Source organism: Anabas testudineus, chromosome 7 (genome assembly GCF_900324465.2).
Source record: "Anabas testudineus chromosome 7, fAnaTes1.2, whole genome shotgun sequence".
NCBI lineage: Eukaryota > Metazoa > Chordata > Actinopteri > Anabantiformes > Anabantidae > Anabas > Anabas testudineus.
Genome location: NC_046616.1, coordinates 5,660,296 through 5,681,238, shown reverse-complemented (window position 1 = coordinate 5,681,238; position 20,943 = coordinate 5,660,296). Strand labels below are relative to the sequence as shown.

The window sequence follows — 20,943 nt, the reverse complement described above, 5'->3', positions numbered from 1 at the left end:
AATAGCACAATAATGGATTGTCTCCAGCTAGAGTTTTTCTTTTGTTAATGTCCACTCTTGTCTTTGCTTCAGGTGCCTCTCACAGTGCCAGTCCAAGCTCTCGAACCCACCGGGACCAACAGAGTACCCAGGGCAACACTAGCAAACCAACCTCATATGCTACAGAAGAACAGAGGAGGTGGGTTAACAATATGGATTTGCCTCAGACTGATAAAAGTATCTTTATACATTAACATCATCATTACTGTTTCATATCAAAAATATATGTTGCCTAGCATTTACATTGCTTACCTGCTAGTAAATGCAGCTATTGAGCAAAGCAAACAAACTATTTTAGCTCTTTTCTGTTTTACAAATGTAGTTACTCTGCCTAAATAAAGATTTGGATGAATCACTTTTTGTTACAGGTATTTGTGTTGCTCGGTCGAGAAAACTAGAAATGCTCTCTGAGGGATAAGATGCTTAAGGGCAACATTGTGATTATTTCAGAAACATGAAATTGCTTGTGTTTTTTTCTAGCAACCTCTTTATCCAGGCACAAAAGAACCTCTTCTAAAATTCACTGGCCAGCAAGTGAGGTGGAGCATTTTGAACAGAGGCATGAATGCATCACCTGTTAAACTAAGAGGACTGGAAACAAAATATTAAATGTGTACCTTGTGCAGCACAGTCAAAATATCATCATCATCATGTTTTATATATATATATATATATATATATATCCTTTGAGATAAAATCCTTTTTTTAATTTCAAATATGTACATTTCCAATATGTAAAGCAACAAATACAAAAATAAATAAGTAAATGTTAATACATGCTGTAAGAAAATCACCTTAAAGCTAAAGGCAGTTAGGATAATGGATGAATGAAGTGAGTCATCTGAAAATTGGTATATGCTTCCCCCTTGTGGACTTTGATGGTTAAAGTATGTTTTTACACAATTTAAAACACAATTTACTTGAATTCTAATCACATGTATGGAAAGCAGAAAGTGACTAATTTGTTATAATTATATAACAATAATAATAATAATTTGTTTGCATAATTGTGGTATTATGGATACTTTGTAGTCTGTTTATATTGTGAATGTGTGTGGAAAAACGCTAAATTGTACATATAAATGTGTGTGTTTTAGGTATGAGTGGCAGCAAGCAGTACTAAAGGAGGAGTTGGCCAAAGTAGCACAAAGAGAGAGGGAGGAGATGACTAAAGCCATGACCCGGGAAAAACAACACACACGCGAGGAAGCTGAGAAGACCAAACAACTGGTACACATAACCACACTCATAAAGAGGCTCATGTATACATATTTGCCTTTCTTAAGCTGAATGCTTCATATCTGTATCTGTTTTCTTTCCTCTTGCCTCTTTATTGAATTGAGGAATATATGAGGCATTTACAGTAAACAAAAACTAAAGCTTTTGCCCCACCAACTACATTAGCAGATGGCTGGCAGTTTGCTTGTATGTTAATGTAAAGCAATGAAAATCATTACATAAAAAGTAATACTGCATAACAGTGTTTGTGGATTACAGCTAATATGCTTAAATTAGCTTTGCTCTTAACTGGCACTTACAGTTAATAGTGTGTTTGGTCCATTTTTGTTGAATATGATCAATCTTTAAAGTTTCTCTTCTCTCTGCACTATGCACTAGTGCCCTGATGGTGGAGGTGTTGTAGTCTCTGTGTAATGATACAGAGCCCTGTGAGTTTTGGTCAGCAATCATTCCACAACTTTTGACTTTAGGTTTGACATAGAGTTTGACATTCAGTGATAATGACAAAATGTGAAAGCTGATTAATTTGACTGTCTCTTAGTCAGAGGAGATATTTATTTAGGGTCAAGTCATGATTTAGTCCATTGAGGTTTCTTTGCTTCACTCACATGTTGAAAAAGTTCGAATAGACATTTGGTATTGCACTTGTATTTTCCATGGTGATACTTCCTGTGCTGCCTCCTCCTCTTTGTACCTATTACATGCTTGTCTTTTTTTCTGTCTCCCCCTCTCTCCCTCTTTTCTTTGCTCTTCTTTCCATCTTCTCTCCCACACCCACCCCTATCTTTGTCTGCATTTTTCTCTTTTCTATCCAAGCCTATCATTCTCTTTTTCCTGCCCTGGAGACAGTATTATCAGTGCAGTGCATGCACCAAATTGTACCCTGAGAGTTTCCTGGAGCTTGAGATAGGAGTGTTGCGGGGTTGGAGGTATAGTTTTGGGAAGGGGAGAGCTTGTTTTACACACCAGGCAGGGCTTGTTTCACGTGAATCATCCTCCCCTTACCCTTCTATTCCACCTGCTTCCCCCCATGTGAGACATGCTGTAGCACCTGTCTTATCTTCACTCCAACACACTTCCGTTGCTAATAGAAAGCTTTTGGAGGGACGTCGAAAATCACTAGTTGAGCATGACTGCACCTTCTATGAATACGTAAATGCTGTACACGTGAAGTGTGGACAGATTTCTCAGAGTCTTAACTCAAATAAGAATTTTTTGCTGTTGTGGAATCATTCAACAAGATCACCCATCATCAACTGTTCATCCATCCCTTGGAACCTCCACAAAACCGCTCAGTAGTGAAGCAAGATAAAGGGCTGATCTCTTGTAATTGTTGATCATGTAATGCTTCATAGTTGAACACAGTCAGCACAACAAAACCCTTCTACCACTTATCTCCACTAGCCTAAAGCAAAGAAGTTTTAGAAATAAAATAAGTCCAAGCCAGCAAACCTCTGGATTGTGTCTCACACATACAGAAAACTTTTACAGACTAACAACTTCTGTAGTCAGGACAACTAGCTGACATAATCTGAACTGAAAAGTCCTCTAGAATTATTATTATATATATATATATATATATATATATATATATATATATATATATATATATATATATATATGTATATATATATATATATATATATGTATGCATACTGGATACAAGTTGCGAACTGGTGTTGTCCTGTACTTGTACACCTACTTTGAGTATGTTATACTAATAATTCAAATGGATTTGTATAGTAGAGGCCCCAAATTAGAGCACTTGCCAGTATGACTGGTGGTGCACTATCCTGACAAAGTTAGTGGGCTCACATGGTCAGAACCAGCCTGCATTTGCCAGGTGGCCCATCTTAATTTCACACCCTGTATGAATTTCACACACTGAAAGGTTTAAAGAGATGACAGTGTTGCAATACTGCCTGGAGAAAAAAAGGTTGAGGAAGAGTGAACATACAGTATGAGAAGATGAAATATAAGAGATGACAGCTGATTGAGCATTTACTAAGTAATTGGGAGCGAGAGGGATGTGAGAAAGAAAAAGAAGTGACTGAATATTTTGTGAGGGTTTAGCATAAAGAGGAGCTGAGATCCAATGGAAGTGAAAGAGAAGATGGCATGCATTTCCTGTAGAATTGAGCTGAAGAGGGTGTGAACAAAAGGGTGAAAAAGAAGGTTTCACAAGTGATTCAAGGTTTCCTGGAGGATCATGATGAGGTGGATTAGAAGGAAGGAGTCACTGTTACTAATGTCACTTTGATGCTTTTTAAAAGATGAATAGGGAAAGATGGGGGAAAGGATGATTAAAAACCTACAATTAGGAAGATAAGAAGGATGTAGGGATGAAAATACAGATTCTAGAGCACAAGGAGAATAACAAGGAGGAAAGGAAAGAAAGAAAGGACAGGAGGAAGAATCAAAATGATGAATCTCTCAGTATTACCTATGACACATGTCTGACATTACCTTGAAAACGAGGACGAAAGCAGGGGAGTGAGGAACAGATGATGTCTGACTACATGAGTAAACACCTCCTGTAGAACCAGCAATTAGGAAAGAGGGGGGAAAAGAGGAAAGATACATATGATATTAGCTTGTACAAGATCACTGCAAGTCTAACAGACTTTAAAGAAGGTACAACGATGACTAGTATTCTTCAAAAATCACAACTGTTCCATTGATAAAAACTGTAGAAAAAGTGGTGATGATGAGACGGAAAAGAGGTGCAATCTGTAACAATCTGAGGTTGGCCTGCAGATGTGTGGCCATTAACTTTGTAAAGAATCACTGTAGAGCGAGGAGCGGACAGAAACAAGGTGCAGAGATTAGCCTTGAGGGTGGAACAAAGGTGTGAAAAGAGGGAAGAGAGTGTCCTACAGGTGACTAAGTGCTTCCTGTCCTGTGTGCGTGGGCATAGCACTGAGTCAAGTGAGAGAGAGCCAGACAATGATGCGTGGCATTTGCTATTTAGTTGCCTCTTCCTTTTCCTCGCCTTTCACTCACTCACTCATTTCCTTCTATCTATTGTCCCCTTTCCAGTGAACTGCCTGATCCTGCAATTTTTCTGGCCTTTTCTTCATCTTTCAGCTAAGGCCTTCACCCACTGGGCTGCGCTCTCTGAATAGTCTTTGTTAATGGCAAATCTTCTGCAGATTAATTTCAGAATAAGAGAGGCGAACGGGCGAATGGAAAGAAAGGAAGCAAGTCCGACTAAATGGCTAAAAAGGATTCTTTTTTTTGTAATGTATTAATGGCCTTTTGGCGCCTTTTGAAAGCAAAAAAAAAAAGGTTATAAGTCACATTAGCATATGGAAAATTTCTTTCTCGCTAACTCTGTTCTCATAGAAGAATTAAGGAGCCTATTTTATTAGCTGTCCTTTTACAAAATGCCATCCATACCTCCTCATAGTTTGAACACAAGTATTATCACAGGTGAATCTGTTTTTAAAAATTACAAAATTGTACTCAGAATTACTGTATGATATACATTTTATGTAGTTATAGTAATTTTGGAATATATTTCTATATCTCACATTTTGAGAATACCTGTTGCAGTTAGGTACAATTATCTTAGTTGTCAGCTGCATTTAATTACCTTGATACTTTCCAGCAAAAATTTTTAGCACCTCACAGCCAGGAATTGAAAGTCAGTGTGTGGTTGCAGTCTATCACTGGAATTCCACTTCAGTGAAATACAAAACACATGCCCCTAGTAATAAGCATGATTTGAGATGCAGTGGTGCAGTAGACTTGTAGTGATTAAAATACAGATGTATGTACTCCTTCACTTCCTTCAAGTGGCACTAGATGGCAACAACATCATATTCTATGTTTCAGAGATTTAGCATAAAGATAGAAGCAGCTTCCTCTATTTTTCTTTGTCTCTTTATCTGTGTGCCACTTATCTCTGTGTCCATCATGGATAATATTAAGTTACATTTTATTAGTGTGAAATTCACCAAAACACCAATAACATATATTATTTCACATGATCCCAGTGTTAATCCTGTCTACTTAATCTCCTCCTGACCTTTCATTTCTGCTAATGACGGAACATTTTATTGTAATATTGAAATTATGCTAGTCTTTAATTAAATTCAGTTTTGTTTGTATAGCGCCAATTCACAACAGAAGTCATCTCAAGGCACTTTACAGTGTTTAAGTTGTAAGACCCTACAAATATAACTTTATACAGAATTATATAGAAAACCCATCAACACCACTTGAGCAGCACTAGGTGACGGTGGAGAGGAAAAACTCCAGCTCAGGTTGGGTGGCCATCTGCCTTGGCCGTTTGGGGTGAGTGGAAAGAGGAGAGAGAAAAGAACAGCAGGCAACATAAAACAATGACACAAGCAGCAAAATACTGGGCAGGTTGGTAGGACCAGTAACTGCACTCTTGAGATATACAGCTCTAAAGGCCAGGATACCAGTAGAGGAGAACAGAGAGAGGGAGACAGAGAGGAGGAAACACAACTACAGGAGAAAGGAAATGACAAAGAGACATTAGGGACATAACGCACACCAAGAGCTGCTAAAATTCTTAATCTAATTTTTTTATAAAATAATTGCAAGAACATAACTGCATTGTTCCAAATTATTTGAAAATTGTAAGAATTGACCGAGCAAGATTTTTCCATTTGTGGTCCATGACAGTAATAAATGGTGACTGTCAAAAAACCCTAAGTAGGCTTGGAGTTTTTTGCTGGCCTAATAATAATCCTTATGTGGGCCATTAAAAGTAAAATGTGCTATGTAGCAGGGAATATACAATTTTAGCCTAGTTTTCTCATTTTTTTATAATTTAGACAGCAGTGCTCCATTTGCATGCATCAGGCTATAGAAGTTAATACCAAAAGAAAGTTGTCTCTAAAAGACAACAAATAATAAATAAATTAAACTTTGTCTTCTGTATTACTCAGCTTACATCAGAAGTTATTAGTAAAATCTAACCACTCCTGCAGTGTGTCTACCATTGAAACATAGTTTAAGAACCACAGTTATCTCTACACTTGCAAACAAACTTTATACTGTGTGTGCAGGAAAAACTGTAGGTTAGTTTTTCAGGTTAGTAGTGTGATAAATCCCACAAAGCCATTGCTTTTGGAGGAGGTGTCATATACAGCACATGGAATTGCTGTGTTTCTATAGACAGAGTTTACTTTTGGATATTGGTTTGTAGAGGTGGTAAAGGTCCTCTCAATGAGTGGAGGTGCTATTGCTCCATGCTGAAATGTTCACACCAGATTTCCTATTTCCCTAAGGATGAAACGGTGTTTTATATTTATATAATACAGTATGTACAATATAGTCCAGTGTTTTTAACATAACTTATTGATAGTACATCCACCTGTAGGTGCCCATGAAGAGGCTACAGTTAGTAGTGTGTATAGGTTCAATAATGGTTTAATAATGCGTTGGAGTAACTTCGGCTATAGAGATAGTGCTTTTGTTTCATGAAAGTTTACAGAGTACAGTATATCTAATTCCTGAAAATTTATAGTAAACCTCAATGGTTTTCAACCTTATTAAAACCACAAAACTGATTCATACTGATTTGTCATTCTATCATCTTATAATGTTAATAGTTTATTCTGTGATTTTAATATCACAAATTTTAGCTGTGTATACAATTCAGTGTTTATTGCACATTTCAATGTCTAACTATAAGAGACTATATGTGCCAATGCAAATGCTTCCTCATTTTTTTTATGTAACAAAATGTACATGCAGCATCTTTTACTCAACCTTAAGGAAGCACTGAAATAAACATGTTTTTTCAGCGGCTGATGCCCATTCCAATTATTTGAGAGCAAGGAGGCTGATGGTAAAAATTTTATGCTGCAATGTTTTTGCTATTTTTCTCTTTTTGATAAAACTAAAGTGCAATAATGTATAATTACTAATGAGACACAAATATGCTGAACTCAAGTGACCATTTAATTAATTATGAAAACAGCTTAAAATAAAGAGTTTGATGACTTACACTCCACAGTGTCCCTGAACATCTCACAAGCACTGCTGCTGTGAGGAATGCTAGATACTTTATTCCTATGGTAGACCCACTTAAGCCAAGAAGGGAGGAAATATCTGATCAGCCGATGACTAATACCCATTACAAGTATACCCTAATAACAGTTACACCACTGCTTTACAAAAGAGACCATAGGGCCAAACATTATTTTAAATTCCTAATGTTCCCAATGCTCCAGCAGTACTACTCCAGACCAAGATAGCATAGGATCTCTCTTGTAACTGTTTGTCAAGTGGCCCTGCTGGAATGAGCCAGATGTTGGCTCTTATTGGACAAACATGCCTCTCTTGTTTATACCTAAATCCATGTAATCAGCTGGAGATTTGCTGCTGATGGCGCGACAGTGTTGTCTCTGTCTTACACAGGAAACTCATTCCGATTTTTTGCTAAGGGTGTGAGAGAAACAGCTGTGTTCATGTTCGCGCGCACTCGCACACACACGCTTGAAAATGAGGCAGATGGGGACATGCCTCATTATAGCAGTACATATGAGCTGAATTGCTTGATGTTTTATCATGTACTCCTCTGACTGCTTATTTAGTCAGACATATGGTAACACACTGCTATTATGCCATTTAGATGAGTGAAAAACAGGTTAAATGAGCTGATTTACTTAGTAGGTTTTGTCTTGACTTTCAGTTGATTTGCATCATTCATGCACATCACTGTCTGAATACAAAAGAGACAGTATATGCTTTGATTTTGTATTAATGCATTTACTAAATAAATTCTTTTTATACTCACAGACATTCAGTGAGACGTGTACTCAGTAATCACACTGCTTTTCCTAGTATTTGGGGAAAAATAAGGATACAGGAACAAGGAATTAAGAAGTAAAAAGAGAAATGTTAAAGAAAATAGGGGTGAACAAGAGTGACCAAAAAAATTGAGGAGAACTACGGTGCTGAAGAGATGGGGAGATGGCAGGAGTGGCATTGAAGGAAATGAAGGGAAAGAGGTGAGTGAAGGAATGGGTAGATGAGGAGGAGGAGGAGGCTGAGGTACAGATAAGCCTGCAGTTGTATCAGTAATTGTAATCTGCAGGAACTGACATGGCTCTGCATGTAAAGCTATTAGGCTGCCTGTGTGCTCAAAAGCCACCTTCCTCCAACTGCACTGTCAGATAGTACGGAAAGACGAGCCAAGAAGCAGGGAGACGGACAGGAAGTCCAGCAAATCTTGCTACATGGCAGACTGAGGAAAAACAGAACAGACTGAGAAAAGAACATACATCAGAGCAGATAACCTCAGTCTAAATTTATTAACAACTCTGTTGATGCAAAAAAAAAAACTGTTCTCTGGCACAGTTACTTTGGTCTGTAATTGACAAAAGTAATATTTTCACATTAGATGAGGTACTGTTCATGTTAAAGGATGTAACAGTGTTATCATGCTATATACTGTAATAGATCTCGGAAAGTTGAAAAGTGTCACAGTGTTCTCCAATGCTGGGATATTTTATTATTGCATGATATACTATTATTAAATCATGAACAAGTAAAAATATAAAATCCTTTCAAAATTGGGCTTAGACAAAATTTAAATTACAGCTGAACAGGCCTTTTTATGAAAAGACATTTTGACATGTCACAGTAGGAAAAGCACAGGTGTAAAGGAAATGAATGATAGCAGAATCCCTTTTAGCTGCTTCATTTTCAGGATCCTGGTATTGTGCACACTGGCTCACTGTCATGATTTACTGGGACACTTGAATGGATGGATTTTTACATAGTCATCAAAACTGAAATGGTTGTGTAATCAAGTCTTACAGCAATAATTAAAACTAATAAATATTCTAAGTATGGATGGTCATCAAATTTTGTACATTGAACAATAGGTTTTTTGATGCACTTTAGGGGCATTGTTATTTGCAATGCTAAATGTACAAAAACTACAACAAAACATATCCCAATCACATATTCGGTTTTAAGCATCCTTGTATCCTTTTGGTAGTGCATCTGCCTGTTCACGAATATCCCCGGGGGAGTACTAAGTATTAATATTTGGATAACGGAATTACTTATTACTATTTATCTGCACAACTCTAATACTGCTGTTACATAAAAGTCTATTTATTTTAACTGAAAACACATCCATATTTATAGACTACATTCTGCAACCTGTTTACATTGCAAGGGGGGGTTGACACATAGAAGAGGAAGCGATGAGAATAAAACCACAGTATAGGTGGGAGGAGAGGAGGGATGGCAGATGGAGACGAGTTGGACAAGTAACCCATATTGTCCAACTCATTCCACTGTGTAGCTGCTTTGCTGTAATTATCAGTAAGATTATTATTGAGTGCTAATTTATTGCCTCGCTGCGAGCTATGTGTTAAATAAATGTGGCAGAGTAAATAAAGAGAGGGGGGGAAAAAGAGGGATTGGATGAACAGACTGCTGCTGCTATCAGATGGCAACACAGCACACACACTACCCAGAGGGGAAACCTGAAATGTGTGAGTTTATATCTATACATGTCTGTCCCAGGCATGCTCGCAAGCCCAAACACTAGTATTCGATGCCCATGTTGTGTTGATGATCCAATGAACTGTTAACGTTGGTTTGCTTGCCTCGGATGTGCTCCTCATGTGTTCCTCTGCGCTGGATCAGGAAGTTGGCCCTTCTTAGATATCGGTGTGGCATCTACTCGACAGACGCACTGACTAACAGCTCAGCCAGTTGCCATCTGTTGTCTCTACAGTGTGGACTCAAAATCTACCCTATGATGTTGCTGCTGTAGACCAGAGCTGTAGCACTGTAAAAAACAGTTTTCCGATCACTGGTCACTTGCCTTGGTCTAGACCAAAGCACAAACTAAAAGACCGGTTAGACAAGTGAGCTGGATGAACTCCCATGCTGTCAATTAATCTCAGTGGTCGTTTGCATTATTGCAATACAAAAATGCCATGTGGTCCTAAAAAGCATTTTCTGCAGAGGCCTATGATAATGTGCCACATATTGGATATAAACATGTTTTGAGACTCCCAGTGGGCTCAGTATACAGACAAAGCAGGTGACATGTCCTACAATAATGTGACTCAGGATATAGGCAACTCAATTGTGTAGCTTTTAAAATCCTAGAGTTTATGATATCTTTTCAACATAGTCCTGTGGCACTGTTGTCTCCTCACTACTAGTAAATCGCACCAGAGTTGTTCTGGAATGGACCAACACCAACATCTCAGTGTGATTGCTTGGTCCATGCCAAGGTATAACTGGCAGCGTAAAGTTGACCGCTGCAGCCAACTGGCAAAGATGAAACAAAGAATGGCCAAACAGACTTCTTTCACATAATTTTGATAACATGTCTTAGTAAAGAGTAAGTCGACAGTGTGTTTAAAAAAACAGATTTTAAGAAAGTCGAAATTGGAAAGTAGAATTTACTAATTGTAAGTTTTTATTCACACAAGGTCAGAAAATAACAGCAGAACTTTCATGGTGAGTTTGTAATATTAGATTATATTACTACATTTATAACGCCAAACTTAACAAAAGGTCTTAATTTGGGACCATGGTCATTAGGTCTGGGACAGGTGAAGTTAGAGTTTGGAGCAGCTGGGGGGACACTGACAGAAAAAGTTGACTTTGATCACTGTGGTGTCAACAGGAAAAGCAGTTTAGATATCAAATTGCAAAGGAAGAAATGCCATTATGTTTACATTTATGAATGTGTTATTTGGTATGTAATGCTTTGACATTTCCTAGCTCTACGACAACAGAGGCCCAGAGTCAAAACAGAGTGTTTAGTATCTAAAAAAGGGAGCTATTTAAATAGTGAGGAAGTTTTCCCAAGGTAGATTTCACCCAGAGAGTTCATGTGCATAACAAATGCCTGCAGACCGTTGACTGAGGGAGAGATCACACTGAACTGAAAATGAAACTAACACAAAAGTGTCATAAAAATCTAAATAAGTCACTTTCCACTGCAAATTTCTTTTATTCACACAATTTGCGTATATCAGGCTCTTGTGATAAAGCTTTGGTGTTAAGTCGCTCATCCTTGGTGCCTAGGTTTGGTCTGTGTGGTGTACATGTTAAACTTTAGCCTTGTGGAACTGACTGTCGTGACTTATTTCTACAATTTTAGCCCCAATTAGCTAGTACAACTGCATTTCAATAATTAGAACTTAAACTTAACTTAAACTTACCTAAACTTTAAAATTGCTGGTTCCTTGTTCCTGCTTAGTTCACCGACTCCTAATAAGTTTTTGTATCGTCTGACTTAGTCATTTTTTTATTGTCTGTTTGTTAACTTTTTTTTTTTCGTCATTTTTAGTAAATTTCTCATATTTGCTGGCTTTACTCTTTTGCAAGTTTTTTCTCTGTCTGTAGCATCTGAATGGATCCTTCACACTGTACTGTACCACTAGCTATAGAATTGAGTAATATGAAGAATGTGACTGGAGCAGGAAGAATATGTGATTAAGTTTGTAAGTTGTTTAGCTCATAGGTAGCAGCTACGAAATTTGGTTATATAACTTCATAAGAACTGAAGTTATTTTCTGCAGGTGTTTACATTTGTAATGCATTTGGTCTTCCTCTTGATTCTTCAATTTCCTGTTTTAATTTTTTCTCAACCATATACTGTAAGATCTTGTCATTTTTTTAATTTGAATTTTTTAGGATATTTAAAGTATTTTTAAAGTGTGAGAGGAGAATGGGTTGTATATCTAATAAAGTATTAGAACGCAATGATAAACCAGATCATAGATCTCTACTTAAAGATAACCTACAGATAGTATTCTTACTACTATTCCTACTCTATTGTTGTTTAATAGTGCTTTTAAAGTTACATTTCACTCAATTTATTTTCCTTTACACAATATCTATCTTAACTTAAATACCTCCTCTGCTGACAACAGTGTAATTTTGATGCACATCCAAGAGCACACTGCTAAGTATTGTATTTCTAAAAGAAAAATTTAACGTGTTCCTTTTGGCTGACAAAAAATTAGATGTGCTGCTGCATTTTGGATCATCTGGAGAGGTTTGATGGTGCATGCTGGTAACCCCATTAGTAAGACATGACAGTAGTCTAGATGAGATATGACCAAAGCCTGCACAATGAGTTGTGTTGTATAGTCTGAAAGTAAGGGTCTGATACAGTATGCAAACAGTAGATGAGTAATCTGATTTCTCTGCTATCTTGGGTTTATTTTGGAAGCATTGTTTACATTTTCTTTTTTTTATGAGTGGGGAAAGCTGACTGACAGCTCTGTGAGGGAGACGGGCAGACAGCCATAACAGCCATTTTCATAGTGTGAAATGTCCAAATTAAAGAAAAACAATGTCAAGAGTGACCTTTTGAAACATTAATAAAAACCCATCTTTCATTTAGCTGCTCCTCTCTGAAGTAGTAGAATTAGTAGATTTATTTATTTATCTAGTAGTGTCTCTAATCCTGTACCCTGATTATGGAAACCAGGTTTACACTTTACATGAAAGTTAAGAAATAAGCTTACTTGAGAAAGCTGACTGTAACCTGATTACCTAGGTAAAAACAGGGCTACCCCATAACAAAGCTATGTCTATGACAAAGAATACATATTGTACACAGGGTCAAGGCAATCCATCTGGTAATTGTTGAGATATTTCAGTCTGACTAACACACTAACATGAATTGACTGATCAATATCTCTGGAATCACATGTCGAGCAAGGCTAGGGCTAAGTGAATTCATATTTAAGTAATAGACTGACCAAAATGATTCAGATAAACACTTGAGGTTGGGAATGTTAGGCAAGGTTAAAAGAAAGTAGGAATAAAAAAAACAAAAACACAATTGCAGGGTGCTTGTATAGTAAAAGATTACCTTTTGGAATGTTACCTGTTTAACAGAAGGCATTTATTTCTTTTTTTTTTTTTTTTACAATTTTGTAATTGAAACCATCACACAACCAATAAGAACTGGAATGTATAAGCAGAATCAGAATTTGAATGAGTGAATTTTTTAAATGAAATATTTTAACCAACCCTATAAATGTTAGCAGAAAGAAAGAAAGAAAGAAATGCATACATTTGAGTCGGTATCCAGATAATATGTTGTGTCAATATGATGTGTCAAACCATCAATCAGTCACTATCAATATGGCCAACAGTCAGTGCTGCATTGATTTTGCAAGGAGAGGTTTACATGTAAATGCTGCTTGTATTTCACAATCATAAACTTATCTACCACAGTAACATATTCTGATGTAAAGGCTTATCCAATGAATATCGTGTGGAAGTATTCAAAAAAAAAAAAAAAAAGGGGATGTTTGTCAGTTCTGTTTATCTTAGCATGCAGGATGATGGTAAATTACACTGACACAAACTAAGCCAAACTAAAGTGATCCTGCAATTATTTTGCTACATCCTTCTGCTTTGGCACCCTCACTCTGACAGTGGACTGGTAGACTCAAATAAATGAGGTGACTGCATTACATTTGTGCAGTGCTAATGTGAGTTTAAACACAGTCTAAGGCAAAAGGACAGTATTACAGATGGACCCGTTGACACACATTAGTACAAACAATAAAGATTGATGACATGAAAGATAGATACAAACAGACAATTCCAGGTATCCCAAAGAGAGACAGACTAATGAAACATCACCATGTAAGCCTCAGCCATCTTCTGTGTATTTGTGTCCTGGTGTGTGTGTTGTGCATGTAAAGTCATGCCTGGCTGGCTGTTATCTACCGTAGACTCGCAGGTCCCTGGAGGGACACCAGAGGAGTCATCTGATTCACTTGCAGTTTTTTCTCAGACTACAAATTAAAACAGCACCAACAGAGAGAGAGAGACAGAGAGTCAGATAGGAAGGAGAGCTCTGTTTCTCTAATTAAATCCATTCTGATTCTTCTTAATCCCCGCCAAACGGATACTTGTCTAACATATAAAATTACCACATGAACAATTTCAGTAGCTTTTTCCACCTGTATTAACATGCACCAGCTGCAGCTTTTCAACTGACAGTCAGTCTCTCTGACATCAGAAGCACTTTCGCTCTTTGTCTCTCCTCAGTTAAGGTCTGTTTATGAAACACAGACGATCGGCTCTGATTTGATTTGGCGTTCAGCAGCCCTGATAATTATGATGAATCTTCCTCCCTCTTTGTGTGTGTATTTGTGTGTGTAGACTCTCTTCACCTCTGTTTTTCTCGACGACGCTACTTTGCAGTGCGAGTGCAGACCTGTGACAATAATGCTTTAAAAATATTGATTGGCATTAATTTGCTTGGTTTACCAGATGTGTAAGATATAGCACATTAGCATAGTTCAAATTGCGTCTGACAGCCAGTCAATCTCAGAGATAGTTTGTAGTTATTATTTAAAATTTCTACGTATTGAATTTTCCAATGTGACATTCCCATCTGGTCTGAAAATGGTTGATGAACTACATGTGCTCAACTTATTTAAACTTTAGTATTTTAACTTTAGGAACAGTACCTTGCATGAGGTTTGGCAAAGAGTAACACATTAATTGTCTGAGGAAACAGCTCCATTAAAATTTATTTATTTATTATTTAGTTATTAGTCTTTTATTGCCTTAAAATATGTCTGGACATGTTATTTAACATTTTATGCAATTCTGTATAATGACATATACTAACTAAAACCATGATACTTGACCAATGTAATGCTGGAGTGGAAATTATTTTAAGAAATGTATCTATTTAAAATAGTAAATGTAGTTTCACTTTACCTTTTTAACCAATATGTAATTGCGTGTAGTGGCAATTTAGAGGTGCAGGTTGCTAGGATGAAATACATTGGGTATGAAACTCTCTATAGGTCTTAAACTAGAATAGATGTGAGTGCCTTTGGACAGTCTCTGCATCGATGTGAGTGGGGTTAGACCATCCAACTCCACCTCCCTGTGACCCGCAGCCAGTACTACTATGAAACCCGGTGCATAAGTCAAATGTTTTCTGGCTTAATCACCACATACATTCCAATTTAATACAGCCAATTGTCACATTGGCTATTAGGAGACAGTCTTCTGTCTTACATTAATATATTATTGTTTATTATCAATCTTTTTTGTAAATATGGGGTTTAGTGTGAAGTTTTTTCTAGAGATGAATCCTGTAGAAATACATGTTTCTCAAAAAGCATTAGTGATTAACTGCAGCAAGTATATGTTTACCTGCAATGAAATTCATAATTGACATATCTAACCTTACTAACTGTCCATTGATTGAGCTCTATCTACTTACTGTCTTCCTCCATCTTAGTCCTATTTTCTTAATCCTGTCTTGTTTCTCTGCCTTCTGTGTTCTTTCTTTGTATTTCCCCAACCTCTCTAGTCTGCAGATGAGATAGAAGTGATGGTAATCTTTATCACTATCTTTAAATCCCTGCTCTTCTGTTTATTTAATCTATTCCGATGATTTCAAACTCAGTGTTTTATTGCCCTCTTGTCCCCTTGAACAGATTGAGCCCACTTTAAAAAGTTCAGGCTATGTTTAATGTGCTGATTAGAGTTACTGCTAATAATTCCTATTAAAGCAACATCCTTGACTGTTGAAATGGTAAAATACTTCTAAATTGCAGTTTCTGGGAAAAAACACCTCTTTGATTTGATTGAATAGAAGGCAAATTGAACTCCTCCCAGCTCACACCATATTATCTTATTATCTCTCTTTTCAGCATTGCATCTCTCCTTGTTCCAAGCTCCTTTCATTCCCTCATCAATATATTGCCATACCTTGTTCTTACTTGTTTATCTAAGTCCAAACTTTCTATGCTTCTTAATTTCCCTATCCCTTTCATACATGTTACCTTTGCTCAATTTATTTTTCTATTGTAAATATTATATATGAATTTCTATAATCTTTTAACGTTGGAAATGCTCATGTTTTGAAAAGACAAACTTTAGATACAGCAGCATTTGTACTGTAAATTAAACTGTGCCCCAAGGACATTATTTTAATCACCACATACATTCCAAAAGCAAAAAAATAAAATAAAAACATAAAAAGATGTATTTTAATGTAATTAATGTCAGTTGTGGGGTTTGGTGCAGTGACACAGTTTTGTTTTATTCTGTGCTGTCTCATTTCCTTTTCTTTATGTAGGGCATTTTGCACTTTTGCATATGCTATAATTTCATTAAATAAAGTGTATGCAGTGGGATAAAAAGCTCTTTAAGCTAGCAAGATTACTAGCTGTCTATTTAAAAACTTTATGAACAGGATTATAATTTCACATAGTTTATTATAAAATAATACATTTAGCATTCATTTATCACACATATTCTATGTTTCTCTTTTGTAGAGCAGTTTGTAGTTGAGAAATGCTGCCTTGTAATGAATAATCACCTTCTTCTCACATAATGTACATATATTTTTTTACTTCTCGGTCTTCTTTTTCTCCTGTCACTCTGCTTGCGTGTGTATGTTTAAGCCTGTCTGGCTGTATGCTGTCACGCATGCGGATGCATGTTTTTGTGAACATTTGCATATGTCTGTCATCTCCAGCGCTTTATAACTACTTAATTAATTGTTGTAATTTTTAAATGACAAACCAACAAACAAAAAACTGAGTTGCTAGTGAAGACCAAATTTTTACCCTGCAGCGAAAAAAAACACCATTACACAGTGTATAACCTTCTCTGTGTGTCCATTTGCAGGCTCAGCAGCTAGAGAAGAAAGATTCACAGCTGAAAGCGCTGGATGCCTTCTACAAGGAGCAGCTGGCACAACTGGAGAAGAGGGTACAACATAAACACACACACACACATACACACACACACACACACACACACACACACACACACACACACACACACACACACATACACACACACAGCAACACATAGTTGGAAAGACTTCATTAGAGGCTTTCACTGACTCCCACTATAACTACAGATACATACACAGAACCGCAATTTCTTCAGACTTGGACAGACTGAACTTTGCAACACGCATACTGTGTACCTAAAAACACTCCTAAACACTCACATACTAATGTACAATCACAGAAATGCAGGCATAAAGACACTTCCAATTTCCCATGCAAACACCCACACACATGGACTAATTCTCATTTAGCTAAGGAAAGTGGCAGAAAGTACATAGCTTTCTGTTGTTACTTGTATTATTTGCAGTCTGAATCTGGCCCACACAGTTCTGACAACTGAGAGTACTACTGTGAGATAGTGACAGTCAAATTAAAAAGGTGTGTTTCCACAGTACCTTTTCCAACAGTGTAGTGTTCTGGTCTGATTGCTCAAACACACTGCCCAAAAGAATTATTAACATGTTCCACAATGTGTTCCATGTGCATAATGTTGTAAATGCAATTCCTAATTTTAAGTGAAAGACCCTCACCAGTCACCCGGTCTCTTAATAAAACTCAACTCAGAACCTCCCACCCCAAAGCCCCATTACCCAAAATGACCCTCTCCTGGTATTATGCTGCTCATACAGGTCCGTGTGTGGAAAATTGTTGGTGCAATAGTCTGCATTAGAATGAGCAGTGTAAAAGAGGCTTTGTGTACAATGCTACAGTGGATACCATTATGCCAAATACATAAATTGCATATATTATTTTAAGTAAACAGTTACTGTCTAAAGTGAATGTAAACTAGCTCAGGCAGAATGATATAGTACTACCAGTACAGGAGAATCTGTACAAAGAACTGCCCAAGGTGTGTCTGTAAATGTGATTCAAAAGGCAACACAGATTTTAGCCAACCCAGGCATCTCTAGAGAGCCCTTACAAGCCATGTGATTCCCTTTTATCTATCTGTCTGACATTTACCAGGCAGAAAAGGTGGAAGCTGTTGGTCTCAAGTTAAGTCTCAGGCACCACACAAGGAGGACCTTTACATGGGCTCTCTAGGGGAAGCACTCCTTCAGTTCTCAGACGGAGAAGACCTTTACAGGACATAATGTGTAAAAGTATTATGTTCTGTTTACTGTGCCTAATTCAAGCCTGTCCTGCAAAGGGAGTGTTGGGATTAGATGGAGTCACACGGGGCAACCATGACATCAGCGTGCAGTCACTACAGAGTTGTGTTGCTTCCTGTGGTCCATCTGCTTGTTGCAGAGGGTACATTATACTGTACTGAGTCATTCATTGAGGCTTATGATTCCTCACATTGCTGTTACGGTTTAGTCATTTTCTTATTTCTGACTGGCATTATAAAATTAAAAGAAATCCAAGTTTAGAGTCTTTGATGGTTACTACACTATTTAAAAAAAATAAACAACTTGAATGCCTTTGTGGCACATGTACTTTAGTGCATCTGAGTGAGGTTGTGTTTAGTGTCTGCCATAAGCTACAGTAAGCGGATAGAGTCACCGACTCGAGCAATAGGCTTTTTTGTGTGGTTAGGTCTTTTTGAAACTAGGCATGTCCAATCCTGTTCTGTTAGACTCTGGTGATTTCTTTGTTTCTTTTCTTTGTTTCTTTTTTACTTCCTTCCTTCCTTCCTTTTGTCTTTCCTTCCTTCCTTTCTTCTGCCCTTCCTTCTCCTTTTTTTTAAAATTTCTAATCATTTCTAATTACCACACAGTCAGCCTAAACAAACATTAATTATCTTGATGAATAGTCTCTATACATATTTGGATCACACACGCATGCACACTTGTCTTGGTGTCAGATGACTAGCTATTTGAGTTAGTCTCATTAGTAACAGGTTGGGTTTGCAGAGGGAGCAGAGGACTGTCAGGCTGGCATAGGGGTAGCACAAGCTGTGTTTGCTGTTGGGCTTAAGATGTTTGTAGGCAGTCCTCTCTGTGGGTGTGGGTGTGTGTGTATGTGTGCATGACAGTGGGACAGACAGAGATGTGTTTTGCATGCATACTGTATATTGAGATGTAAATGTATTGTGTATTTAAACATATGAATTTATGTATCTATCTGCGTGGCTCAGTGTGTTTGCAGACTGCATCAGAAGCTACATAACACTGTTTTTAGTCTGTTTAACTGCTCAAACATCGCCAATGATTGAGGTTTAATGATTTGAAACAGCTGGCATGGTTGTCAGCGTGATTCAGCGTGATCATAGGTCAGTATCTGCCACCTGGAGACAGGAGTCAAGGAGACAGATTCACGGTTTTGTATTAGGCTTGTATACACAGTCTTCTACTACAGAGAATTGACAGACACAGGCAGGATAGAAGTGAATTTTAACCAGACATCTGGTTAAGTAAGTGAATCAGTTATTTCTTTTTTATTTCATTTTTTTTTTCTCATCTAAACCCTAAAACACAATGTGTGATGTTCAGACTGTATCCTTTTCTACTACTGAGGTCACTTGTTGTATAATCCAGTTGATACAAGTACACTTGTCCTAACATTTTCTAGATTATGCATTCACAAAACTCAGCAGAAACACTTACATGTGTATACATAAATGATTTGGAATATATATCTATTATTACTTGCATGAGCACCTTTTTTAATGTCTGTCTGAATTCTCCTTTGTCTTTTTCTCCTTTCTCGCAGGAGTGTGTTGCTCTCACTCTTTCTTACACACTCCTGTCATAGTATAGTTTGAAGCTGGTGGAAATAGAGCGTACAGAAAGAGATAATAATCCTCCTCCAAGTTTGACAGGTTGCTTGACACGCTGTCGGCAGGGGCCTCCACATAGTGCAACAGAAATATCTGCACACACATACACGTGCAGACACACTGATTTACTCCAAATACTGTTCAGTGGCATTGCCTTTAATCCTAGCCAAACAGAGATGCAGAAGACTTATTTAGAATTGCATATACACACTTACTGTGTACGCAAACACACATACACACACATGCAGTGTACTGTCTATTAACATACATATGGTTTTACAATCACACACTCCAACAGCATAGTGTATGTGTAGGTGTTCCAAACATGACAGAACTAGTTTGACCTTATAATCAGAACTTGAGTTTTTTTAATACTGTAGAAAAAACTTCACTTTTCTGCTGTGTTGCACTTTCTTATGGAAATGCATACACTCTGGGCCCTGTGTAGACTGAGTCAAAGTTTAACGCTTTCATCCTGTGAAAAGCTATCTGCTCAATATGCTGCACCGAGGGCTTCGAATCTGCTTATTAGTTTAGCTTGTTAGCAATATTTCCACTGAGGCTGAACCCATCTGGAGATGAAGATATGAGTTTTATAATAAGTTATCTTTACTAAACATTGCAGAGTTGTGGCTAACATTCCAGTTGCCTCATTATTTTTGCCTGAGCAAAAAAAGCTCTTGTGCACATTTCTCAACAGTGGTAAACACTCTGTGAGATCCAACCTACTAACAAGCAATTAAATACATTTAATTTATATGTGCAGTGTGTAAGATTTAGAGGGATCTATTAGAAGAAATGGTACAGTGTTTCTCTAGAAGCCCAGAATGGACCAACCAAACACTGACTTTAGAAAGGGAAGTCATGTTTTGCTTGACCTCTACATACAGTATTTCCCTACAGAGGTCAAACTCACTATATACCGTACATACTGGTCGAGGCAGATGACCGCCCACCCTGAGTCTGGTTCTGCTGGGGGTTTCTTCTGTTAAAAGGAGTTTTTCCTCTCCACTGTCGCCTAGTTCGTGCTCAAGTGGTGTTGTTGGGGTTTCTATATAAATCTGTATACAGTAAGGTCTTAATTCCTAAACACTTTAAAGTGCCTTGAGATGACATTGTGAC

At 37.3% G+C, this 20,943-nt stretch overlaps 1 protein-coding gene across 1 annotated transcript in view; it reads left to right on the top strand.

Annotated features, from left to right (window-relative positions):
- The window catches only part of chchd6a (coiled-coil-helix-coiled-coil-helix domain containing 6a), a 53,058-nt gene that overhangs the window by 2,136 nt on the left and 29,979 nt on the right, over positions 1–20,943 (top strand). Inside the window, exons 3-5 of the mRNA XM_026368420.1 lie at positions 73–178; positions 1,137–1,269; positions 16,930–17,013. Of these exons, the coding sequence (XP_026224205.1) occupies positions 73–178; positions 1,137–1,269; positions 16,930–17,013 (323 nt within the window). The remainder of the gene's footprint in view (positions 1–72; positions 179–1,136; positions 1,270–16,929; positions 17,014–20,943) is intronic.